The 27,562-nt window shown below is 45.6% G+C and overlaps 1 protein-coding gene across 1 annotated transcript in view; it reads right to left on the reverse strand.

Moving 5' to 3' along the window:
- Positions 1 to 4,369: 4,369 nt before the first annotated feature.
- Positions 4,370 to 27,562, reverse strand: part of LOC116980254 (cell surface A33 antigen-like) — a 62,876-nt gene continuing 39,683 nt past the window's right edge. The window contains exons 4-6 of the mRNA XM_033032306.1: positions 7,652 to 7,816; positions 6,136 to 6,252; positions 4,370 to 4,401 (exon numbers count right to left, since the gene is read on the reverse strand). Coding sequence (XP_032888197.1) covers positions 4,370 to 4,401; positions 6,136 to 6,252; positions 7,652 to 7,816 — 314 coding nt within the window. The remainder of the gene's footprint in view (positions 4,402 to 6,135; positions 6,253 to 7,651; positions 7,817 to 27,562) is intronic.

Raw genomic sequence — 27,562 nt, forward strand, 5'->3', positions numbered from 1 at the left:
GTGGCCTTGCACCCTGCTTGAAATGGTAGGAACATGGATTTGAATTTGGTGGACTTGCACCCTGCTTGAAATGGTAGGAACATGGATTTGAATTTGGTGGCCTTGCACCCTGCTTGAAATGGAATTTCAAGGAATAGTCACGAGTCAACTGCCAGCCCACCAGCCGTGAGTGAGCTGCCAGCAGATCAGGCTTGCGGGACTGAGCTGCCACCCCAAGAACCCATACCAGCACTCCAGAAAGCCACCCCATTGGCCACCAATATTGGATTTGGTGGAGAGGTGGAATATTGCGTCGGGGGACCAGCCCTCCCGTGTGAACATGGGACCCAACGCGTCCCACTTAGTCTAGTTTTCTATGTATCTATGTTTCTACCAACGTCTTATACAACTGCAACATGACCTCCCAACTTCTATACTCTGACTGATGAAGGTGCGGAAGGTAAGACCCCCCCCCCCCCCCGGTTCTTCCTCCTGGGCCCTTCGTCCAGCGACCGCCGCCATCTCCCGCCATCTCCTCTCCGGGCAGATTCCCGGTTCCACCAGTCAGACCTGGCATTCCAATCGTACAAAGCAATTAAAACACAAAGCATTAAAAACATTCATCAGCAGTGAATTAAAATCCCAATTCTTTACTAATCCCACACCCTTGAAAAAAAATTTTTTTTCAATTCTGCAAACTGTGTGGAAGATCCTGCCTCCCCAACAATGAGTGACCATTTACAATCCACAACTCTCTGCTCCATTGGTGTGTGAAATATTGATCTTGTGCACAGAGACATTACCCATCTTGTCCGTGGCGCTCAGTCTGGTACGTTTAAACTCTTTCCACAGCTGACATTTGACAGCAGCATCCGGGTGCTCCCTCTCAACCTGCTGCAGAAAGAACAAGATCCATGATTGTTTGATTTAATCTCTGATTTGTTGTCAGCGCATGCTGCTGAAGTATTGCTCTTGCTGCAACCCACCACCCTTAATGCAGCGGCATATTTTCGTATCTTTCAGGTAATTAGCACCCTAGCCACTAAATGAATGCGAATGGTTGAAGGGGGTGTCTTCTAAACGCATGCGAGCTCACTCAGAGACCTTCAGAGCTTCTCTTCAAAACACAGTCTTTTGATGAATAAATGCTTTATTGTTGATAGAAAACAGTAAGATACATCCAAACTTTTTTCGACTCGTTATTACAATCTTCTTCGAACTCCAGCTTATCACTTCTGCTTAAGCATCTAAGTTCCAAACATGCCCAAAAACTCGTCATAAATCCCACCCACAATATAACGGGCAGTCTAAAATTTAAAGGCACATGCCATCATTAATGACAGGCAAAACAGGCCAAATGGCCACTACATAGTGGCCCCTAATTGTTCCAAGTATATAACGAGGCAATTACTAATAAACATTTAAAAAGTAGCCATGAAGGCTTAACATATATCAAAATCAAAAGGTCAGGGAATAAAACCCTGTGGCTCCTCGTCGGGAAATTAAACCCCGGTCTCCCGCGTGACAGGCAGGGATACTAATCACTCTACTAACGAGGAACAAAATAGCATGCACTTTAAATCCGCAATCAGATTTCTTCATCGACTCTTCCATCTTCACTTTCGCCTTCTAGAAGCAAGCACAACTTGGTTATTAATCTTATTACAACAGTGGTTTTAGTTCAAAGTCGTATCGTGCATACCAAACCCTTAAAATCAGGCATGATACCCAGTATATGGTCCAAAAGATAATAGTCCAAACCTTTGATGGCATGAAACGTCTTCCTCCATGTCCGATCAACTTATTGATGTGTTGTAACAGTAAAGTTGAAACAGTGATTGGTAGAATAAGTGCCATAAAGATGGTATTTCTACCACAGTTGTTATATTTGTTTCAGGCTATTCCTTTTTTTCTTCCGAAAACTTTTTTTTTTTAAATTGATAATATTGTTAATAGTTTTATTTGGGATTATAAAAATCACAGAATAAATAAAAAACATCTATGCAAAGCTAAGATAAATGGAGGATTAGCACTTCCAAACTTTTTATATTATTTTTGGGCTGTTCAGATTAAGAATATGAATTTCTGGTGGGTAAATATGGATCATGAACCGACATGGTTAAATATAGAAAAGGAAGACTGTCTACCTTTCAATGTAGGTTCGATAATTTTTGCACCAACGGAAGTACAAAAAAAAAATTATAAAGACAACCTAATAATATATAATAATAGACGTATTTGGAAACAAATAGTTAAGACTCTACATTTGGATAATCTCTCATTTAGATTACCAATTATGAACAACCCATCGTTTAAACCTGCTATATTAGATGGGGGGTTTAAACAATGGGATGATTTAGGAATTACAAGGATAGAACACCTTTATAGAAAAGGAAAATTTCTTTTATTCCAGGAGTTACAAGATATTTATGGATTGTCTCCACAACATTTGTTTAGGTATTTACAAATTAGAGATTATATTAAATCCAATACACAAGATTATAAAAATAAAGAAGCAGGATTGTTAGACGAACTGTTTAATTTATATCCAAATACAGAAAAATTAATAGCCTATATATATAACATCATTTTGGATAAGGAGAATCCAATAACGGAAATATATCGTCAAGCATGGGAAAATGAAATGGGATTGGCTATAACAAAAGAAAACTGGGAAGAAAGTCTACAACGAATACACCGGTGTTCATTAAACGCCAGACATATATTGATACAATTTAAAGTATTATATAGGTTACATTATTCGAAAACTAAATTAAATAGTATTTTTCCGAATCTCTCCGCTATTTGCGATAAGTGCAAGAAAGCAGAGGCAAATTTAATACATAGTTTCGTTACATGTCCTAAATTGAATTATTACTGGACAGAAATTTTTAAAGTTATTTCTGAAGTCATCAAAGTTAAATTGGACCCTAACCCAAAGCTAATAATATTTGGAATTCCGGATTTACATCTATCACTTACAGTAAATCAAAGAAATTTCTTTGATTACTGTTTGATAATTGGGAAAAAAATCATATTGAAATTTTGGAAGGGAACATTATCCCCCACAACCAAAATGTGGGCAACAGAGATGATGGAGACGTTACATCTGGAAAGAATTAGATTTGTCCTATTGGACAAGTATAATTCTTTTGAACAGACATGGTCTCCATATATACAGTATTTAGAGAAGTAGCTATTCTTGGCAACATAGCTCGGATTTGGTGAGAATAATTCATTTTTATATTGGAATTAACATATATGTCTTTATTGATACTATCACTTGTAGTGTTATTAACAATACATATTGTGGTTTTCGTTTCTCTTTTCTTTCTTATATATAATCAAATTATTATTTAATCACTCTCTTAATGATTTATAACTGTTCTATTCTTTTTCTATCATTATTTCTAAAAAAATAGTAGATAAGTATTACTAGTGTTTTACTTAATGCAAATTGAATTAATTTGATATAAAGTTGTTTGAAGCATTGTAATTGATTACCTTTAATAAAAAAATATATATCAAAAAAAGAATAGTATAAACAAACAAACTACATACATATATACATATAACCGTCGCTCAGTGGACGTCAGGAAAGGCTTGGGAGTATAGATAAGATTTTGGTCTTGACTTAAAGGAGTCGATGGAGGGGGCAGTTCTGATGGGAAGGGGGATGCTGTTCCACAGTCTAGGAGCTGCAACCGCAAAGGCACGGTCACCCCTGAGCTTATGCCTAGACCGCGGGATATTCAGTAACCCCAAGTCGGCCAATCTGAGGGACCTGGAGGTGGAGTGGTGGTTGAGAAGACTTTTTATGTAGGTGGGGGCAAGCCCATTGAGGGCTTTGTAGCCATAGAGGAGGATCTTGAAATGTATACGGAACCACACAGGGAGCCAGTGGAGAGAGGCCAGGATCGGGGTGATGTGGCCCCTTTTTCGGGTGCCCGTCAGGAGTCTCGCTGCGGCGGTTTGGACCAGTTGCAGGCGGGACAGGGAATAACAGGATCTTTAGCAATAAAGTTCACCATTAAGTTTGATTTAATGTCCGAGTCATTAGCAAAGATTTCAAATCCCAGCTCAAGCTTTGGCCATTCTCTGTCTGGCTTGCAAAGAGATTTTAGTTCATTGGTCCATTTCTTCTTGCTTAAGAAACGGTTCACTGTCAATTCTCTGGAAACTTCATTTGCAGAATTTTCTTCTGTGTCAACATACTTCAGTTGCACCACAGTTGTAACTCACGATGCTCTTTCCATTGGCAGATCGTCTTTGTCCAAATCCAACTCTCTGGTTTCTTTGGCTCTATCATCTAGTGGAATGCTTTCACAATTGTCACTGTTCCACTTAGAAAGTGTGAATCCTCCCTTATTGCAAAGAGAAGTCAAATGTTCTATTGGTAGAATCGCTTTCTGCTCAGTAGACCTGGATTTTAAGCAATCATCCTTGTAGAAATTATTCTTCAAAGAGATTCTTCTTTCATGAAATTTACTCTTCTCGCCAAACTTGTGTTTCAAAGTCTGGGTACGTTGCTCTGCCATACTACGATTATTTGGCTGATTAACACTTTCTTGTTTGAAAGGTAAGTCCACACAACAGTGTCTGTCAGTTTTCACTGAGTAGTTCATAACATCCATGAACTTCAACTCTTCTTTCGACATCTCTCCCGATTCCTTGCTGGTACTTTCATTAGAGTCATGATTGTATGGCTTCATCACCGACTTTTCTAATTTATCAGTAGACATTTGATTAATAGCAACGGCAGGACAGTTCTTCTGATTTCCGATTTCGTGGTTCCTTTTCAAGGAGCCATAGATAACCCATCCAAGTCGTGTTTTCATAGCATACTGTCCTTCACCTTGGCTCCTAACAATCTGTATAGGTTCCAAAGCCTTCAAAACATTCATTCCGATAAGTAGATCAACACTAGAATTTATTTCAGTTATCTTGACATCCTTCAGGTAAGGCCATTGGTTTATGTCTTCATACCTTGGTATATTTTGACGACCAACCGGCATAGTTCCATGCGTAAACACTTCAGATATTGGTATGAAATGATCTTCATCCAAACTGGATATCTCCATACTCGTAATGTAATGACTCATGCTCTCGTTATCTTTAATCATGGTACGTAATCGAATCTTAGTCTCTTCTCCTGTGATATTCAATCTTCTCGTCAGGCTTTCTGTACAAAAGGTAGTCGAACCTCCGTGATCCAGGAAAGCATATGTTTGCAACACTGCATTCGTCTTGCTGTTCCTTACTTGCACTGGTAAGATAGAAAAATTACAAGCTTCTACCCCGACCCCAATTTGAGCAGTTATTTGAGGCGAGGTGCTAGCATTTCTAGTGGTTGGTTTCTTGCCCTTTTCTGTTTGTTCTGGTTCATCTTCTTCTACCCAATGCTCTGGTAGCTCTTCTTCAATGTGAAGTGCTTCAGGATGATATTGATTGCACTTATAACAAATTATAGGACTCTTACAGTCTCTTACCATATGTTCCTTTTTCAAACATCCAAAACAGGTTCCCTGCTCTTTCAAGAACTCCATCTTGTCTTCATATTTTTTTCATCTTGAAGCTTCGACACCATCTTATGGTGTGACCAACTTCATCGCATAATAAACAAAATGCTATTTGCTTGCTAGTAGACACCTTTCTTTGTCTTCCACCTGTCTTTTCCACAGGTATGGTCGTGATAGCAAAACTACTTCTCTTAGATTCAGATCTTTCTTCAGTTTTGGAAGAGGTAGAACCTTTGTTAGTTGCCATCGGTTTGTAGTCTTCAATATTCCCGTAGTGTGGCTCTAACATGTACCGTACTTCCCTGTCCAAGAATTCCACCAGTTCTGGTAGCCTGGCTACTTGGTTCCTTTCCTGCCCAACCTCTCCCTGTAGCTCAGGCCCTCAAGACCTGGCAATATCATCGTGAATCTCCTCTTGCACTCTTTCCAGCTTAATGGCATCTTTCGTACAGTTGGTTGACCAGAACTGAGCATAGTACTCCATGTGTGTGCTTCGTGTATTAAAGATTATTAGAAATAAAGATAGAAGTGCTGTACTTCACATCATAAAATATCTGCGGCAATTGTACAGATAAATTAGAACAAAATAAATGAATACAAATAAAATTGAACAGAGTGACTTCTGTCGGATACTCACGTGGCATTACTGCTAAGGTGATATTGCAGGTCGCAGCTCTGATCTTATTTTTCGAGGTACAAATGAAGAAGCCAGATGTCTTGGCTGAAATATTTCTTAATGTTAAACCATCTGTCTCTGAAGATTAAAATAATAAATATTTTAGAATATTTAATTCAGAGTTAAGTTCGTCATCCTCAATCATGATTTTTCCGCTAATTGTGTTACTTTGCTGATGATGTGGTCATCTCTCAAAATTAAGCTGTGCTTGAAAATTTAGAGGTAAGTAGGCCTTCCGATGACTTTTATTTAAATTATTGATGATATCACAATTCGCACTGTTAAATTGTCTTTTTGTTTATTTTTCATGCTTTAAAATCGAGCAATTCATAACTGGCAATCTAATTGTTGAATATAGGAGCAAAGAGTTAAGTTGAGTATAGGAGCAAAGAGGTTCTTTGTGCCTGGAGTATTGTGTGCAGTTTTGGTCCCCTAATTTGAGGAAGGACATTCTTGCTATTAAGGGAATGCAGTGTAGGTTTACAAAGTTAATTCCCGGGATGGTGGGACTGTCATATGCTGAGAGAATGGAGTGGCTGGGCTTGTATACTCTGGAATTTAGAAGGATGAGAGGATATCTCATTGAAACATTATTGAGGGTTTGGACATGCTAGAGGCAGGAAACATGTTCCCGATGTTTCGGGAGTCCCAAACCAGGGGCCACAGTTTAAGAATAAGGGGTAAGGCATTTAGAACGAAGACGATGAAACTCTTTTTCAATAAGAATGTTATGACGTTTTTAAAAAGTGTCTTTAAGAATGTTCTAGATCACTGGTTTTGCTTGTTCATGGCAGATTTTACATCAGAGAAAATATAGTGGGTTGTTAGCAGAAGTTAAGAGAAGATCATTTCAAAATTACTGGTGTTTTAAGTTTATTTTGCCTGAAAGTGGAAACCCTTTCATTTAACAGCAGAGGTGTGGATTGGTGATGTATCCACAAGGACCACATACATAAAGAAAACTCTCACAATAGGTCCAATTTGCCAAGGTGTAGAGATTGAAATGGAAATAATAGAAATGAGAGCACTGATATAATGCTGTATTAGATTACCCAAGAACTGGGTGCGATCAATGATTGATTGAAACATGGAAACAGGCCCTTCGGCCCACCGAGTCCATGCCGACCCGTTCACACTAGTTCTGTTATCCCACTTTCTCATCCACTCCCGACACGAGAGGGATAATTTACAGAGGGCCAATTGACCTACAAACCCGCACGTCTTTGGGATGTGGGAGGAAACACACACGATCACAGGGAAAACGTGCATACTCCACACAGACAGTACCCAAGGTCTTTGGCGTTGTGAGGCAGCAGCTCGACCTGCTGCACCACCGTGTGCCCCAATAAGTTATTCTCATGACTGAAATAAAATCACAAGTTGGTTTCTGCTTCATGAGGGACACATTGTGTTAAACAGCTGTGTGCTAAGTCAGATCACACGCAGGTTTTGATGAATATTTACAAAGGCTACGAACCCTGAATGGACATTTGAGGCAGTTCCCGTGGCTGATTCATGGGGCTGTAGTTTTGCCAGGAGTACACTGGGGCAGGCGACCCTTCCTCCGAGTGGCACATCAGTTTGACAGTCTCCCCATATTCTGCTTTGCCCTCTATTTTGCAAATGGGCGGCGTTGGAGGAACTGCAATTCAAAGACAGAAGTTTGTAAGTTCATGTCATAGGAGCAGAATTAGGCCATTCAGCCCATAGTCTACCCTGCATTTCGATCATGGCTAAAGATAGATACAGAGTGCTGGAGTAACTCAGCGGGACAGGCAGCATCTCTGGAGAGAAGGAATGGATGACGTCTCGGGTCGAGACCATTCTTCAGACTGATGATCATGGCTGATCTATCCTTCCCTCCCAACCCCATTCTCCTGCCTTCTCATCATAACCTTTGACACCCTTACTAACCAAGAACCTACCAATCTCTGCTTTAAAAATACCCAACAATTTGACCTCCACCATCATCTGAGGTAATTCCACAGATTCACCACCCTCTGACTAAAGACATTTCTCCTCATCTCCTTTCTAAAGGTACATCCTTTTATTCTGTGGCTGTGCCCTCTGGACCTAGAATCTCCCACTAGTGTAAAAATCCTCTCCACATCAACTCTATCCAGGCATTTCACTATTCGGTACGTTTCAATAAGGTGCCCCCTCATCCTTCTAAACTCCAGCGAGTACAGGCCCAGTGTTGTCAGACGCTCACCATATGTTAACCAAAATCATCCCCAGGATCATTCTTGTAAACCTCCTCTGGCCTCCTTCCTCAGATATGGTGCCTTCCTCAGGACTCCTTATTCAGACATGGTGCCCAAACCCCGCGTCCGACCCCGTCTCACCCGTCCCGACGTAGTGCAGCCCATGGAGTGCAGCAGCAGCACCTCGCCCGTGGCCCCGTCGGTCGGCAGCCCAGCCAACTGTCTGACCTTCGGACCTTCATTTACCGCTGACACCACTGATACATCGGTTCATGAGTTGGATGGGGAGCCGGACTTTGCGAGTGACGTCGCGCGGCCCGGGCCGAAACTCCTCAGCTGGTCCGCCGACTGGGCTTTGTGTGCAGTCCAGCACCCGGGCTAACTCATCATTCACCCAGCCATGGCCAAGTCGATCAATGAATTGCTGTCTGAATTTGTCCCTTATTTTGACCGTTTGTCCCTTATTTGGGAGTGAGTGTAACCAAGAGATTCACACGATATGTAATCCAAGATCATCTTTAATCGATATGCAAACTATAGCAGTACAGTAGCTTGTTAGTTGTCAGAGCATCCTGACTGCTTCCAGAACTGAGCAGTGTAGGAAGTGGGTGTTAATATAAATGGCATAGTAAGGTGGGGTTAGTGATGCTAACCTATATGATTGGTTGTCATGCATAAACCAATCTACAGTTGGCAACCCTCATTACATCCCTACTTTTGTATTCAAGTCCTCACAAAATAAATGCTAACATTGCATTTGCCTTCCTTACCACCGATACAAATGAGCATTTGGGAATCCTGCACCAGCACTCCCAACCCAAGTCCCTTTACACCTCTGATTACTGAATCCTCTCCCCAATGAGAAAATAGTCTACGCCTTTATTACTACTACCAAAATGCATGACTCCACACTTTGTTACGTTGTATTCCATCTGTCACTTCTTAGATAGACACAAAAAGCTGGAGTAACTCAGCGGGACAGGCCGCATCACCACTTCTTCTTCTTCTTCTTCTTCTTCTTCTTCTTCTTCTTCTTCTTCTTAAGCCCTTTGCTCCTCTAGGGAGCATAGGCCATTGACAAATGTCCTCCACCTCACTTGGTTGTTGGCAGTTCTTTCGAGATCTCCCCAGTTGAGATGTCTGCCTGGACACCTCTTCTCCAGCTGTTCCTGGGGCGACCTCTTTTCCTTTTTCCTTGGGGGTTCCATTTCAGGGCTTGTCGGGTGATGTTTGTGGCATGTTTCCTGAGGGTGTGTCCAATCCAACTCCATTTTCTCCTTCAAATTTGTAAGTCAATGGGCTCCTGACTTGTTCTTTTCCACAGGTCCACATTGCTTACTTTGTCTCTCCAGCAGATGTTAAGTATTCTCCTAAGGCAGGTGTTAATGAATGTTTGTAGCCTGTTTGCAGTGTTTTGTGGTTTTCCATGTCTCTGATCCATACAGCATCACCTGTTTCACATTTGAGTTAAAGATGCGTATGTTGCTGGTGATTGAGATGTGTTTTGAGCTCCAGATCTTCCTGACCATGTTAACCATCACGCTAGCCTTATTGATTCTACTTTTTATGTCTGCCTCAGCCCCTCCAGTGATGTCCACAACACTGTCTAGGTATGTGAATGTTTCTACCTCCTCTAGAGCAGTGCTCTGCATAAGGAAAGTATTGCTGGTTTTGGAGTGGATCCTCATCACCTCTGGAGCATCTCTAGAGAGAAGGAATGGGTGACGTTTCAGGTCAAGACCTTTCTTCAGACTGGTTAGGGATAAGGGAAACGAGAGATATAGACGATGATGTAGAGATAAAGAACAATGAATGAAAGATATCCAAAATATTAACAATGATAAAAGAAACAGGCCATTGGTAGCTGTTTGTGGGGTGAAAATGAGAAGCTGGTGCTACTTGGTTGGGGGAGGGATGGAGAGAGGGAATGCCGGGGCTATCTGAAGTGAGAGAAATCAATATTCATACCACTGGGCTGTAAGCTGCCCAAGTGAAATATGAGATGCGGTTCCTCAAATTTGCGTTTAGCCTCACTCTAACAATGGAGGAGACCGAGGACAGAAAGGTCTGTGTGGGAATGGGAAGGAGAATTAAAGTGTTTAGCAACCGGGAGATCAGGTTGGTTCAGGCGGGCTGAGTGAAGGTGTTCCGTGAAATGATCGCCCAGTCTGCGTTTGGTCTCGCCGATGTACAAGAGTCCACATCTTGAACAACGGATACAGTAGATGAGGTTGGAGGAGGTGCAAGTGAACCTCTGCCTAACCTGAAAGGACTGTCGGGGTCCCTGGACAGAGTCAAGGGAGGAGGTATAGTGACAGGTGTTGCATCTTCTGCGGTTGCAGGGGAAGGTACCTGGGGAGGTGGTGGTTTGGGTGGGATGTGTTAACCAGGGAATTGTGGAGGGAACGGTCTCTGCTGAAGGCGTAAAGGGGTGGAGATGGGAAAATGCGGCTAGTTGGAGGTGGCGGAAATTTTGGAGGATTATGTGTTGTATGCGACGGCTGATGGGGTGAACGTAAGGATTAGGGGGACTCTTGTCTCAGTTGCGACTAGGGGGAGGGGGAGCAAGGGCAGAGCTGTGGGGTAACGAGGAGACAAGATTGAGGGTCACACGTATGATGGGAGGGGAACCCCCGTTTCTTAAAGAATGAGGACATCACGGATATCTTCGTCACTTCTTAGCCCACTCGCCGTACTTGTCCAAGTCCTTCTGCAGACTCCCTGCTTCCTCTACACCGCCTGCCCCTACACCTATCTTTGTATTATCTGCATTCTTGTCCATAAAGCCATCATCCAAATCATCGATGTACAACGTGAAAGTACATTCGGGTCAGGACCCTTCTTCGCTCTGCACAAACCTCTTATGACGGTACATAACAACAACCTCAAACTACATTTTAATATTCACGGCAAAATCTGCGACTCAAAGTTTGTGGTGTTACTGTCAAGTAAGATAGAGTCTTACTTGAGACATTTCCAATGTTTGTTGTTCAGTCACACACAAGGTCACAGCAGCATTTCTAATATAGAAAAGCTGTCCAACCTTAATGATTCTCATTGTGAATGTGAAGAACTTATTACAAGGCAAAACATCCTGGCTGATGTCACCTTCAAGAAATACGTCAAGGATTATGAGTAACGAACGGCAAGCTATGTTTTCGAATATAACCTTGATATCTATATTACTAAAACTCTGATCATGAACGCTTTTGGCCCACTGTGCTGCGATTTCCAACAGAAAACGCCGCCACCTATGGCCATTTTTGGCCACCTCGCTCAGAGCTCCCCTCCGCTTTACGGGTGCGGAGGATTTTTCCCATCGATGACAAATCAGAGAGATATTAATGTTTTTAAAAAATTCACCATTCTCTCTGCTGCCCCTGCTGGAGGGAGGGGGAGGGACTATAAAACCAGGAAGTGGTGTGCCTCACTCAGTCTCTGCAAGATGGATGAAGCCAAGGGTCACGTCTCTCTGAGCTCTGAATAGCACTGAACAAATGTCTACACAACTGTGAGTCCCCTTAATGTGGGTTGAAAATGAAAATATGGTTTGTTTGAAGTAAAAAGGCACTGCCTGCAAATGGTTGTTTGGGTGCTTTGGCTTGAAGTCGAAAGGCACTACTTACTGCAAATGGTGGCTTGGGTGCTTTGGCTTGAAGTTGAAAGGCACTTCTTAATGCAAATGGTGGGTTGGGAGCTTTGGCTTGAAGTTGAAAGGCACTACTGACTGAAAATGGTGGCATGAAGTTGAAAGGCACTACTTACTGCAAATGGTGGCTTGGGTGCTTTGGCTTGAAGTTCAATGGCACTGCTTACTGCAAATGGTGGCTTGGGTGCTATGGCTTGAAGTTGAAAGGCACTACTTACTGCAAACGGTGGCGTGGATGCATTGGCTTGAAGTTGAAAGGCACTACTTACACCAAATGGTGGCTTGGGTGCTTTGGCTTGAATTTGAAAGGCACTACTTACTGCAAACGGTGGCGTGGATGCATTGGCTTGAAGTTGAAAGGCACTACTTACTGCAAATGGTGGCACTTGAATTTGGTGGCCTTGCACCCTGCTTGAAAAGGAATTTCAAGGAATAGTCATGAGTCAACTGCCAGCTCACCAGCCATGAGTGAGCTGCCAGCAGATCAGGCTTGAGGGACTGAGATGCCACCCCAAGAACCCATACCAGCACTCAGGAAAGCCCCCCCACTGGCCACCAATATTGGAATTGGTGGAGAGGTGGAATATTGCGTCGGGGGACCCACCCTCCCGTGTGAACACTTAGTCTAGTATCATTTAAAAACGCATTCAAAGACCTGGACATTTTACATGAAAGCTAGTAATGACACATTACTACTAAGCAAGCTGAAATCTGCATAGAAATATTTTCCGAAGCCCTTACCCAATACAATCACATCCACTGTTTCTTTCCGCGTACCAACCAAGTCAAAAGGTGTTGTGACTTCTACCACGTAGGTTCCAGTGTCAGTTATCTGCGCATTCTGGATCGCTATTGAACAATCTTCCCCGTTGGCATCTCCTGTAAAATTTACTCTGCCCTTGTAGTTTTTTCCAACGCTGTATAATCCGTCGTAGAAGTACTGGATTACATCGATCTTAAAAGAACAGTAGAACTTAGTATTGGACAAAGCAGACACAAAGAACTACAGATGCTGGTTTACAAAAAAAGACACAAAGTACTGGAGTAACTCAGTGGGTCAGGCAGTATCTGTGGAGAACGTGAATAGGTGACGTTTCGAGTCGAGACCCTTCGGCACATCCTGTCCATCATGACCAAGTTGTCCCTACTTAACCTCTTTTGCCTGCATTTGCAGCTTCCATAAGCAGCTCAGTCCAGATAAGGACTACACTGTGAGTGAAAAGGTTACCCCTCTTAAATCTCTCACCTTAACCCTGTGCCCTCTAGATTTAGAATCCTCTATCCTGGGACAAAGACAGTGAGCGTTCACTCTCTCCATGCCCATCGTGATCTTGTAGACCTCAATAAGGTGGAAGTGGATCCTGAGGCTTAACTGCCACCCAAGAGGTGCTCGACCGATGGGATACCTGGGTCAGAGTTTCTTGGTTCCCAGGGTGGAGGTGGTGAGATCAGCCGCTGGATGTGAGGGCGGACATTGGACACACTCCTGCCCATCTTTATTGACAGTTCTGAGATACATAGAAACATAGAAAATTGGTGCAGGAGTAGGCCATTCGGCCCTTCGAGCCTGCACCGCCATTCAATATGATCATGACTGATCATCCAACTCAGTATCCCATCCCTGCCTTCTCACCATACTCCCTGATCCCTTTAGTCACAAGGGCCACATCTAACTCCCTATTAAATATAGCCAATGAACTGGCCTCAACTACCTTCTGTGGCAGAGAATTCCACAGATTCACCACTCTCTGTGTAAAAAATGATTTTCTCATCTCGGTCCTAAAAGACTTCCCTCTTAAGACTTCCCTTAAACTGTGACCCCTAGTTCTGGACTTCCCCAACATCGGGAACAATCTTCCTGCATCTAGCCTATCCAACCCCTTAAGAATTTTGTACGTTTCTATAAGATCCCCCCTCAGTCTTCTAAATTCTAGCGTCGCAGCGGCCTCTGCAGTCCGTCTGTCTTTTTATTATTTTTTGTCTCGTTTGAATGTAGTTTTTTTTAAAAATTTTAACTGGGTATGTGTGTGGGGTATGTGTATGGGGGGCGGGGGGTGGTGAAACTTTTAAAATCTTTTCCCTGTAAGGAGAACCCGACCTTTTCTCTGTCGGGTCTCCGTTGTCGTTGGGGCCTAGCACCGTGGAGCGGCCTCCAGCAGGAACGACCTGGGGCTCCAGTCACGGAGCTGTGGACCTACTCACCATCGCGGAGCTGGCGGAGTTCAGAACGGGAGGAGCGGTGGTGGCGCATGGCTGCGACCCGACCCCGGGGATTCGGAGGCTTACCGCAGGTCTGGTAGACAGTAACACCGGAAGCCCACGGGTCCCTGCTGGGAGACCGCTTTTCGGGGCTTCCGCAACGGCGACTTCACCCGCCCGAGTTGCGGTATTGAGGAGTACCTGGAGCGGGGCCTTACATCATCGCCCGGCGCGGTTTAATGACCGCGGGACACTTACCATCGCCCGCCGGGGGCTTTGACTCTGACATCAGGAGGAGAATGGGGAGAGCAGGGGAAAGATAAGTCTTTGCCTTCCATCACAGCGAGGAGGAGATGCGCTGTGATGGATGTTTGTGTAAATTGCGTTGTGTCTTGGTTCTTTTCCTTGTGTATATGACTGCAGAAACCAAATTTCGTTTGAACCTCAATGAGGTTCAAATGACAACAAATAAATTGTATTGTATTGTACAAGCCGAGTCTATCCGGTCTTTCTTCATATGAAAGTCCTGCCATCCCAGGAATCAGTCTGGTGAACCTTCTCTGTACTCCCTCTATGGCAAGAATGACTTCCCTCAGATTAGGAGACCAAAACTGTACGAAATACTGCAGGTGTGGTCTCACCAAGACCCTGTACAACTGCAGTAGAACCTCCCTGCTCTTATACTCAAATCCTTTTGCTATGAATGCCAACATACCATTTGCTTTCTTCACTGCCTGCTGCACCTGCATGCCTACTTTCAATGACTGGTGTACCATGACACCCAGGTCTCGTTGCATCTCCGCTTTTCCTAATCGGCCACCATTCAGATAAAAGTCTACTTTCCTGTTTTTGCCACCAAAGTGGATAACCTCACATTTATCCACATTATACTGCATCTGCCATGCATTTGCCCACTCACCCAACCTATCCAAGTCACCTTGCAGCCTCCTAGCATCCTCCTCACAGCTAACACTGCCCCCCAGCTTCATGTCATCCGCAACCTTGGAGTTGTTGCATTCAATTCCCTCATCCAGATCATTAATAAAAAAAGTAAATAGCTGGGGTCCCAGCACTGAGCCTTGCGGTACCCCACTCGTCACTGCCTGCCATTCTGAAAAGGACCCGTTTACTCCTACTCTTTGCTTCCTGTCTGCCAGCCAGTTCTCTATCCACATCAATACTGAACCCCCAATACCGTGTGCTTTAAGTTTGTATACTAATCTCTTATGTGGGACCTTGTCGAAAGCCTTCTGAAAGTCCAGATATAACACATCCACTGGTTCTCCCTTATCCACTCTGCTAGTTACAAAACACTGAACCTTTCCAGCATAAACAGACTGCACCCATACAAAAATAAATTCAACTTGAAAATCCTTTATGACTAAAAGCAATGGATATGTGTTTAGTTTTGAGACACAGCATGGAAACAGGACCATCAGCCCACTGAGTCCATGCTGACCATCGATCGGTCACCTGTTCACACCAGTTCTATATTATCTCCCTTTCCCCATCCACTCTCTACACACTGGGGGCAATTTACAGAGCACCAATTAACCTACAAACCCGCACGTCTTTGGGATGTGGGAGGAAACCGGAGCATCCGGAGGAAACCCACACGGTCACAGGGAGAACGTGTAAACTCCACTGTCCCGCCAAAGATATTTAAGAAATAAGGCACACGCAAGGTGCTGTAGACTATTCAATTCAATTACTAGATCTAAACATCTATCCATTTCTTAAGAATAGATTAACATTTTTAAATAGCCGAAGTGTCCAAATAACATTCACACAAGAATTCAGAATATAACATAATTTTAAATCTCATTGTCTTGGGTTTATAGGCCAAATGGAAGGAATTTAATGTTTAATACCTGTAAATTAATGGCCATTTAAATCAGCTTGCGAGTGGGGTTTTCTGGAACGCGACCATTTGGAACGTTGAGGCTGCGGTGATTTTATTCCCCCATATCGGCAGCAAATACACTGCCGGTTCTTCGGGGGGAAAAATCACCGTTTCGCAACTTAAAATGTGAATTAAATGCATCTTAAGAAACACTTTTATACATAAAAATAAACTACTTTCTTTTACCTGTCCCCTACATAAAATCCGGCCCCGTTGTCGGCGTTGACGGTTTCAGAAGCTGATTTTAAAATCACTCCAGCGATTAACTTGTCGGGCGAATTTTTTTTTAAAACACACAGAACGGCCGTCAGAACGATTCTTCAGCAAAATTTTGCACTCCAACAAAATATAATCCAGAACCAGGTCAGAAAAAAAACGTGTTTTATCCCCGCCCCCCCCCCCCCCCCCCCCCCCCTCCCCCCTCAAACGCGCCAAAATCGCGCACACGGCCAGTGGCAGAATTGCAACGCCGCTGAAGGTAAGTATTGTAACATACCTACTCACTGAGTGACGGAACTTGTGAATTGATTGGCCATCTCGAGTGTATGGACATCACCATTAATAGTACTTGTAAGCATGTCATTTCAAGAAGTACTACCGCAGAGACAAATGCTTACCGTTGGTTCCTCTTCACGCGGTACTTCTTCGACTAGAATCCATTCAATGTTAAGATGGTTTTTAGTTGATGCGGTGGTTTGATAGGTACATTGTAAATGTAAAGCATCTCCTCGAGCTATTTCCATGTGCGGGACCTTCACGTTGACCATCATTGCATTCAAGGATGTAAGTGCTTTAGATTTTAAAAAAGAGAATAAAAAATGTTAGCCAAATTATAGGCCCAACTGAATCTCAAAAACATCAATTACCATTCTCTCAAATCATCTGTGATCTACATACAGCTCCGACACCACAATCCTGATTAGAATTCTCATCCCACCAGCTTGCCTGACACACAAATACATTTGGTATAGTCAGCTCTCTCTGAGAACTATGACCCTGACAAGCGCAAGTGGACTGGGATGCCTTCTCCGGCAGTGTGAAACAGAATGGTGGTAACTGGGAAGAGATTGAGAGCTGAATAATCTATAAAGACATTGTGTGAAGTCTTTTAACTTAAAAAATAGGCCCAGCCCACACCATCAAATGCAGCCACAACAGGCGCTGCCTCAAGAAGGCGTCATCTATCATGAAGGTAGTGTTGCCAACTGTCCCGTATTAGCCGGGGCATCACATATATTGGTTTGTCCCATACGGGACCGCCCTTGTCCCGTATTTGACTACTACTCGGCTCGAGGGGAATGTCGGAGCCGGAGCTCCTCATCTGGCCCCGCCTCACCCATCCCGATGTAGTGCAGCCCATGGAGTGCAGCAGCAGCTCCTTGCCCGTGGCCCCGTCGTTCAGTAGTCTGGCCTTTGGACCTTCGCTTACCGCCGACACCACCACCACCTCTCCTTCTCATGGCTTCCTTCATCATCGGTTCATGAGTTGGACGGGGCGCTGGACTTTGCGTGGCCTGGGCCAAAACTCCTCAACTGGGCTGGGCTTTGTGTGCAGTCCAGCACCCGGGCCAACTGATACACCCAGCCACGGCCGAGTCAGTCAATGAATTGCCGTCAGGGAATTTGTCCCATATTTTGACCTTTTGTCCCTTAGTTGGGAGTGAGAAAGTTGGCAACCCTACATGAAGGATCCCCACCATCCGGGCCGTACCCTCTTCTCACTGCTACCGTCGGGCAGGACGTACAAAAGCCTGAAGTCCCACACCTCCAGGTTCAGGAACAGCAACTTTCCTACATCAGACACAGGCAACTTTAATCCAACCTCCCTACAGAATACCACTGTACCACTTATTTGGATTGATTGAAAGATACAGCATGGAAACAGGCCCTTTGGCCCACCATCGATCACCCGTTCACACTAGTTCTATGTGATCGCACTTTCCTATCCACTTCCTCCACACTAGGGGCAATTTACAGAGGGCCAATTAACCTACAAACAAGCACGTCTTTGGGATGTGGGAGGAAACCAGAGCACCCAGAGGAAACCCACGTGGTCACGGAGAGAGTGTGTAAACTCCACGCAGACAGCATGAGGTCAGGATCCAACCTGGGTCTCTGATGGTATGAGGCAGCATTTCCACCCACTGCATCACATATGCCTAAATGCTGCTGCAAGATTTTCACTGTCCCCTCGACTTAAGTCTATGCCCTCTAGTTATGGAATCCTCTACCCTGGGAAAAAGCTTGTGAGCATTAACTTTATCCGTCCTGCTCATGTTCTTGTGAACCTCCACAAGCTCAGCCCACAGTCTCCTACGTTCAAAAATAAAAGATCCCGGCCTATCCAACCTTTCCCTACAACTGATTTCAGACCGATGGTCTCAAGAAGGGTTCCAGCACAAAACATTGTCTGCCCATCCCTCCCACAAGTGCTGCCTGACCCGCTGAGTTCCTCCAGCACTTTGTGTTTTTCTAGACTGTGACAGTTAGTTGACTGCAAAAGTTTATTTTGATATCTGAAGATGTTTTGTCAGCAAACAGACTCTTTGCTGTTCTGAACATTGCTCTTTTGAACATACTCGTAAATAAGATTGTACTTTAATAATCTCTAATGTAAACAGGAGCACAAGGAAATGCAGTTGTTGATTTACAAATAAAGACACAAAGTGCTGGAGTAACTCAGTGGGTCAGGCAGCATCACTGAAGAACATGGATAGGTGACATTTCAGGTCAGGACCATTCTTCAGGGCTGCTGTTCGAAGTTCAGTCTGAAGAAGGGTCCCGACCTGAAATGCCAGCTATCCATGTTCTCCAAAGATGCTGCCTGATGCACTGAGTTACTCCAGCACTTTGAATTTCTAATGTAGGTTACAGATAGCTGAGCAAGTTATCTTGGGTTGTGTGTAGCTTAAGGTTGGAGACACCTTCATAGAGTCGAACAGCACAGAAACAGACCCTTCAGCCCAACTCATCCATGCCGACCGAGGTCCCCATCCAAGCCAGTCCCATTTGTCTACATTTGACCCATATCCCTCCAAGCCTATCCTATCCACATATCTGTCCAAGTGTCTTTTAAATGTTGTTATAGTCCCTGCCTCAACTACCTCCTCTGGCATCTTATTCCCTACACCTACCATCCTCTGAGTGAAAAAGTTGCCCCTCAGGTTCCTATTAAATCTTTCCCCTCATACCTAAACCCTGTGCCCTCTGGATTAAGAATCCTATGCGCTGGGAAAAAGCCGGTGAGAATTCATTTTATCCGTGCCCCTCATGATCTTGTCCACCGCACCAGCCTCTTACGCTTCAAACAAAATAGTCCCAGCCTATCAAACCTCTCCCTGTAACTCAAGCCCAGGTCAGCATTTGGTGGCCCCTTATTAGATATCAACTTTTATTGCTTTGTTTTCATGATATTAAATTTAGTTTTGTTTATTATTGTCACGTGTACCGAGGTACAGTGAAAAGCTTTTTTTGTTGCGTGCTATCCAATCAGCAAATTGATTCATGATTACAATCAAGCCGTCCACAGTGTACAGATACAGGATAAAGGGAATAATGTTCAGTGCAAGGTAAAGTCCAGCAAAATCAGATTAAAGATCATTTTAAGGTCTCCATTGAGGTAGATGGTTGGTTAGGACCGCTCTCTAGTTGGTGATAGGATAGTTATGTTACATAGATACATAGAAAATAGGTGCAGGAGTAGGCCATTCGGCCCTTCGAGCCTGTAACGCCATTCAATATGATCATGGCTGATCATCCAACTCAGTATCCCGTACCTGCCTTCTCTCCATACCCCCTGATCCCTTTAGCCACAAGGGCCACATCTAACTCCCTCTTAAATATAGCCAATGAACTGGCCTCAACTACCCTCTGTGGCAGAGAGTTCCAGAGATTCACCACTCTCTGTGTGAAAAAGTTTCTTCTCATCTCGGTCCTAAAGGATTTCCCCCTTATCCTTAAGCTGTGACCCCTTGTCCTGGACTTCCCCAACATCGGGAACAATCTTCCTGCATCTAGCCTGTCCAACCCCATAAGAATTTTGTACGTTTCTATAAGATCCCCACTAAATCTCCTAAATTCTAGCGAGTATAAGCCAAGTCTATCCAGTCTTTCTTCATATGAAAGTCCTGACATCCCAGGAATCAGTCTGGTGAACCTTCTCTGCACTCCCTCTATGGCTATAATGTCCTTCCTCAGATTTGGAGACCAAAACTGTACGCAATACTCCAGGTGTGGTCTCACCAAGACCCTGTACAACTGCAGTAGAACCTCCCTGCTCCTATACTCAAATCCTTTTGCTATGAAAGCTAACATACCATTCGCTTTCTTCACTGCCTGCTGCACCTGCATGCCCACTTTCAATGACTGGTGTACCATGACACCCAGGTCTCGCTGCATCTCCCCTTTTCCTAATCGGCCACCATGTTGCCTGCTAACAGCTGTGAAGAAACTGTCCCTAAATCTGGAGGTATGCGTATTCACACGTCAGTACCTCTTGCCTGAAGGTAGAGGGGAAAAGAGGAAGTGACTGGGGTGAGACTGATCCTTGATTATGCTGGTGGCCTTGCCGAGGCAGCGTGAGGTGAAGATGGAGTCAGTGGAAGGGCGGTTGGTTTGTGTGATGGTCTGGGCAGCGTCCACAACCCCCTACAGGTCTTCAATGGAGCTGTTCCCAAATTATGCTGTGAAGCATCCTGATAAAATACCACCTACACCGCATTTGTAGAAGTTGGTGAGAGTTGTTGGGGACTTGCCGAACTTCCTCAGCCTAGTAAGGAAGTCGAGGCTCTCTCGGCCATTGCTTCGATATGGCTGGTGCAGGACAAATGGCTGGTGATATTTACTCCTAGAAACGTGATATTTTCATCCATCTCTACTATGGTGCCATCAATGTATTCCGAGGTGTGAGTACCGCTTCGCTTCCTGAAGTTGATCACTATCAAGATACAAGATACATATATTTGTCACATGTACCAACTGGTACAGTGAAATGTGTGGTCGCCATACAGCCACACGAATAATAATAGTCTTTAACACAAACATCCCCACACAGTGGGATCAAAGTTTCCCACTGTGAGGGAAGGCTCCAAAATCCAGTCATCCTCCTCTGTTGTCCTCCCGTGGTCGGGGGGCTCCCGAACCCCCCGCTGTCGCCGCTACGGGCAGCCCGATGTTCAGGCCCGCTCGACGGGGTGATGGAAGTCCGACGTTGGGACTGGAGGGCATCCTCAGCGGCTTGGACATCCAAATTGGCCACCTCCTACTGGAGTCCGCGGCTCCCGAAGTCCACAGGCCACAATGGGCAGAGATTCAACGCAGGCGGCCCTCGGCAAAGGCCCTTAGGACTCCGCGGTGTTGAAGTCAGCGCCGCCCATGCTGGGAACTCTCCAAACCGCAGCTCCGATGTAGAAGCAGCAGGCCCAACACTCCGGAGCTTCGACGGTGATCCAGGTGAGCAATCGCCCGCTCCGCTATGTATCGAGCGCTGCGCTGCCGCTGCTGAAGCTCTGGTCCGTGTCCCCGGCAGGAAAGGCCGCTCCAATCCAGGTGGTAGGGCGAGGACGCGACTCGGAGAATAGTCGCATCTTCTCCTTCGTGTTGCTGACATTGAGAGAAAGGTTGTTGTCTCGGCACCAGTTTACGAGGTTCTCAATCACCTTCCCATACCCTGTTCATTATTTGACATAAGTCACCAAAATGTACGTTTTCCCCAAATGATTAGCTCAGCACACCGATATTCTGGGTGACAACGGAGGGCCAAACAACACAGACAGCTTAATGCATTGATTTAAACGTTTCCATTCACAAAATGACTGATTTAGGCCAAAGGTACCAGAACCAGAAGCTGCCTCAAAGATCCTTAGTTTTCAGCATTTCTCCCTACGATCAAATGATAGGAAAACAAACTCCTTCAGAGAACATTAGTCGGGAGATTGGAAGTACATTCAAAAGCAGCAACTATTTCACTGGATAAATAATGCATATTTCTGGTCAGCAAAAACAAAAATAAAGTAGTGGTTAATGATTGAGGCAGTCACTCACCTACAGTCTGCTAAAGGGAATCGTGAATAACACTCAAAAAGGAACCATGTGGACCGTTTCAAAAAACAGATCTTTGGAGATTGGGAAAGGGAGAAAATCTGGACAGGCCTTACGATAGAGTGAACAAGGGCAGAACCAATTGATCTATCTCATTGGAGGAGAACATAGAACTGTACAGCAGCAGAACAGGCCATTCGGCCCACAATGTTTGCCAAACCGGATGACAAGACCAAGACTAATCTGCCTGCATGTGATCTATGCATGTCCATGTACCTATCCAAAAGTCTCTTAAACACCATCATCATATCTGCCTCCACCACCACCCCCAGCAGTGCGTTCCAGGCCTCCACTACCCTCTGTGTAAAAAAACATGCCCTGCACATCTTTCAAACGTTGTCCCTCTCATCTTAAAGCTATTTCCCCTTATATTTGAGTTTTCCACCCTAGTTAGTTTAGTTTATTGTCACGTGTACCGAGGGACAATGAAACATTTTTGTTGTGTGCTATCCAGTCAGCAGAAATACACAATTACTATCGAGCCGTTCCCAATGTACGGATAAATGATAAGGGAGTCATAGAGTCATAAAGAGATACAGCACGGCCCAACGTACCCACACCGGCCAACATGTCCCAGCTAAACTAGTCCCACCTGCCTGCGTTTGGCCCATATCCCTCCAAACCTGTCCTATCCATGTACCAGTCTAACTGTTTCTTAAAAGATGGGATAGTCCCAGTCTGAACTACCTCCTCTGGCAGCTTGTTCCACCCACCCACCCTTTGTGTAAACAAGTTACCCCTCTGATTCCTATTAAATCTTTTCCCCTTCACCTTAAACCTATGTCCTCTGGTCCTCAATTCACCTACTCTGGGCAAGAGACTTTGTGCATCTACCCAATCTATTCCTCTCATGATTTTATACACCTCTCATAGATTTAAAAAACGTTAGTGCAAGATAAAGTCAGTAAAGCACAATCAATGTGATAGTCTGAGGGTCACCAATGAGGTAGATAGCAGTTCAGGACTGCTCTATGGTTGTGGTAGGATGGTTCAACTGTCCCTGAATCTGGAGGTGTGCATTTTCACACATCTATACCTTTTGCCCGATGGGAGAGTGGGGAAGAAGGAATGGCCAGGGTGCAACTCATCCTTGAGAAAAAGTTGATGTCTGTCTACTCTATCTCTGCCTCTCATCATTTCATATGCTTCTCTCAGGTAAAGAAAGTTTTGTGGTGTGGTTTGATGGAGGAGGAGAGGACTGTTGCTGATTGAGATGGAGTTAGGGGGGGAAATTGTTTTTAGTCAAAGAGCTTTTATGATCCCTGATGTCGAAAATGGAATTGGCGATTTCAAACAGGATTGGATATGCATCTGTGGATGCATAACGTGCCGGGCAAGGGACAAAGAGCGAGAGAATGGGGCCACACAGTTACTCTTGTGTACCCCAGCGTATACCTGTGTCAGAACAATGCTGGAAATAACTCTTTGCTGCCCTGTGTCATTTTGTGATTAACACATTCGATTTGCAAGTTTCATTTCACATTAATAATGTAGACAAAATGATGATGAACAAAGTTGTGTTTTGATCACAGGTTGGGAAGAAGGATTGTTTGTATCTTCCAACGGCCTGTTTATTGCACAATTGTGGCACAGGTTTCAGGCACGCCCAGTTTCTGGCACGACACACCTCACCTCTGCATGAAACAGCTCTGCGACAAGGAGAAGGAAGTGGCAATTACCCACAGCAGTGCTACTGTTGAAAGATGGGATAGTCCCAGCCTGAACTACCTCCTCTGGCAGCTTGTTCCAAGTCAGCTTTGGCCTGAGTTAGGTTTAGGTTTATTATTGTCAACTGTACTGAGGTAGCATGAAAAAAAATGCTGCTTGCTATGATAATACTACACATAAATACAGTCAAGCCAAACTCCAGTACAATTGATAGAGCTATGGGGAAGATACAGAATGCAGAATATAGTTATCAGCATGGCAGCAAACCAGTTCCAGAGACAAAGTCCAATGTCCGCAATGGGGTAGAGGTGAATCAGACAGTATTCTAGCTCATGGAAGGACAGTTCAGAAGCCTGATAACAGAGGGGAAGAAGCTGTTTCTGAGTCTGGTGGTGCACGCTTTCAAGCTTCTGTACCTTCTGCCGGACAGGAGCGAGGAGACGAAGGAATGACTCTGGCAGGAGAAGTCTTTGATGATGTTGGCAGCTTTTGCGAGACAGCATGAGGATTAGATAGTCAGTGGTGGGGAGTTGGGTCTGTGTGATGGACTGGGCTACATCTAAAACTCTCTGCAATTTCTTGCAGTCTTGGGCAGAGCTGTTTCCAAACCAAGCTGTGATGCAACTCGACAGTGTGCTTTCTGTGTTGCATCTGTAGAAGTTTGTAAGAGCCACTGGAGACACGCCAAACTTCCTCAGTCTCTTGAGCAAGTAGAGGCGGTGATGTGCTTTCTTGGTACAGACCATTAATCAACGACCCACTCACAAGAAATGAAGAGTCTTTTAACATTTTAAAAAGAAAGTTCTTCTAAAGCAAAACACAACGTGCTGGAGGAACTCAGCAGGTCAGGTCGTATCTATGGAGGGAATGGACCAGTGACGTTTAGTTTCGGGTCCCTTCTTCAGACTGATGGAGTAAGGGGGGTAAGAAAGGTGGGGGGAGGGAAGGGGGCAGGACAAAGCCTGGCAAGTGATAGGTGGATACAGATGAGGGGGTGATCGGCTGGTGGGTGGGGTAAGTGACTAAGGAACCAAAAGAATGTCAAATAAGGAGAGAGGAGGAGGAGTGGAGCTGGAAGGAGGGATATGGGTGGGAGGGAGAGGGGATGAGAGGGGGGTGGGTGAAGGGAGATGTGGTCGTTGGGGGTGAGAGCTGAATGTAAGGATGAGGGGAAATGGCTCTACCCGAAATGTCACCCATTCCTTCTCTCCAGAGATGCTGCCTGTCCCGCTGAGTTACTCCAGCATTTTGTCTACCTGGAGTGATTTGAAATGTACATGTAATGGGAATATCGATAAACAATGCGGGCGGTGCGGGCAGGCAGGCCCGGTGCGGTTGGGTTCAGACTGAGCTGCCGGAGACGTGACAGGGAGCGGGCAGCCGAGTGTTGGGGGTTAAACACTGACATTACTAAACCCCACCACCACACAACCCGCCGTTAAACGCAGGCCAACTCCAACCCCGAAACCGGACGGTCAGACAGTCACACACAAAACGCTGGAGTAACCCAGCGGGACAGGCAGCATCTCTCGAGAGAAGAAATAGGGGAACCGGCCCTTCGGCCCAACCGTCCATGCCGACCGAGATACGCCATCTAAAATAATCCCAGTTCATGGAGATCCTGAATAAGACACAAAGTGCTGGAGTAACCCAGCGGGACAGGCAGCATCTGTGGAGAACATGGATATGTGATGTTTTTGGTCGGGACCATTCTTCACACTGGTCTCCAACATTCCTCCAGTCTGTGTCTTTTTTGTGCACTTTGTGTCTTTTTCCCCCCTAAACCAACATCTGCAGTTCCCTCCGTCTCCTCGCGGAAACCCAACCCAGTTTCCAAGCCCCAAATGTGGCCGCACAAATTCCCGCACAGTTGCCAACACGACCCAAGTTCAGAACAAGATCCAACCAGGTGAACCTTTTCAGTCGAGGGGGCGATTTAATGGAGACCTGAGCGGTAATTACTTTACACAAAGGGCGGTGGATATAATGTTGGAGCTGCCGGAGGAGGCAGTTGAGGCAGACACTGTCGCGACGTTTAAGAAACATTTGGACATGGATAGGACAGGGTTTGGGGGATACGGGACAAACGCAGGCAGTGGTGTAACTGGGACATGTTGCTCGGTGCGGGCCAGTTGGACCAGTTTCCACAATCTATGACTCAATAATTCCAGGTATTTTAAAGATGAGATTCATAATGATAGATGAACTAGGCCCAACTGTACAAGTTACCAACTCTCCCAGTCTCGGCTGTGCTTACACCGTGCACAACTCTCGGAGTTTTGGAGACTTTCACTATTTGAAAGTTAATGTCCGGGCGACCAGGTAAAGGTGCTACAGGTTGCAATGCCCCGGCAGCTCGATGTGAGCCCAGACCCTTGTGTGGGCTGAACGGGGGGAGTGGGTGTGAGCAGGGCGAGTGTGCAAGGTGTGCCCGGTCCAAATCCCACACTTACCGGCCAGCAGGTAGAGGAGCGCGGCGCCGCTCATTGCGCCGAGAGCAGCGGCCGCGGGAGCTTCGCCCCGACAGCGAGGGAGGGAGGGAGGACAGGTGAGCCGGGTCCAGGTGAGCTGGGGTCGGGCACAGGTGAGCCGGGTCCAGGTAAGCCGGGTCCAGGTGAGTCGGGCGCAGGTGAGCCGGGTCCAGGTGAGCTGGGGTCGGGCACAGGTAAGCAGAGCCGCGACGCTCCCCTCCACCCGGAAAACGGAGATTGTGTCAATCAGAGCACCTCCACCACCCTCCCCGCCGCGGTGATTGGGCTCAGACACACCCCGGTCCTGCCCCCTCTATCTCTACCTCTCCCCTCCTGTACTCTCCGTGCGGACAGGCAGAGGAAGCACAGGTGAGCCGGTTCCAGGTGAGCCGGGGTCCTCCCTCTCAGCGGCCGCTGGTGTCCCGGGGTCATTATAAAAACGGTCTTTATGAAAACCAATAAAGAATGTCTGAGGAAGAGCTCCGACCCGAAACGTCACCCGTTCCTCCTCTCCAGGGATACTGCCTGTCCCGCTGCGTTACCCCAGTAAACCGGCAACTGCAGTACCTTCCTGCACAAGGACGTTTTCATTTGCTTAGATGAACGAGAAGAGATTGTGTTGTGTACAAGTTTCCTCCCCATCTCTCCCCTGTCCTTTACCCCCTATCTCTCTCCATCCCCCCCCCTCCCCCCCCCCCCCCCCCCCCCCGCATCTACCCCATCACAATATGCAATTTGTCCAACCGTCTGTTTAACCACCCTCTCCCCTCACCTGTATCTGCCAGGCTTTGTCCCACCCCACTTCTCTTCCAGCCTTCTCCCCCCCCCCACCCCCCATCGGTCTGATGAAGGGTGCCGACCCGAAACGTCACCTATCCATGTTCTCCAGAGATGCTGCCTGACCCACTGAGTTACTCCAGCACTTTCTGTGCTTTTTTTTGTTCAATGATACTTTATTGTCACAGGTACCTGGCATATAGCAACCTGATCTCCCGGTGGCTCAGCACTTCAACTCCCTCTCCCATTCCGAATCCGACCTTTCTGTCCTGGGCCTCCTCCATGGCCAGAGTGAGGACCACCGTTAATTGGAGGAGCAGCACCTCATATTTCGCTTGGGCAGTTTGCACCCCAGAGGTATGAACATTGACTTCTCTAATTTCAGTTAGTCCATACTTTCTCCTCCCCTTCTCAGCTC

Source organism: Amblyraja radiata, chromosome 14 (assembly GCF_010909765.2).
Source record: "Amblyraja radiata isolate CabotCenter1 chromosome 14, sAmbRad1.1.pri, whole genome shotgun sequence".
NCBI classification, from domain to species: Eukaryota; Metazoa; Chordata; class Chondrichthyes; order Rajiformes; family Rajidae; genus Amblyraja; species Amblyraja radiata.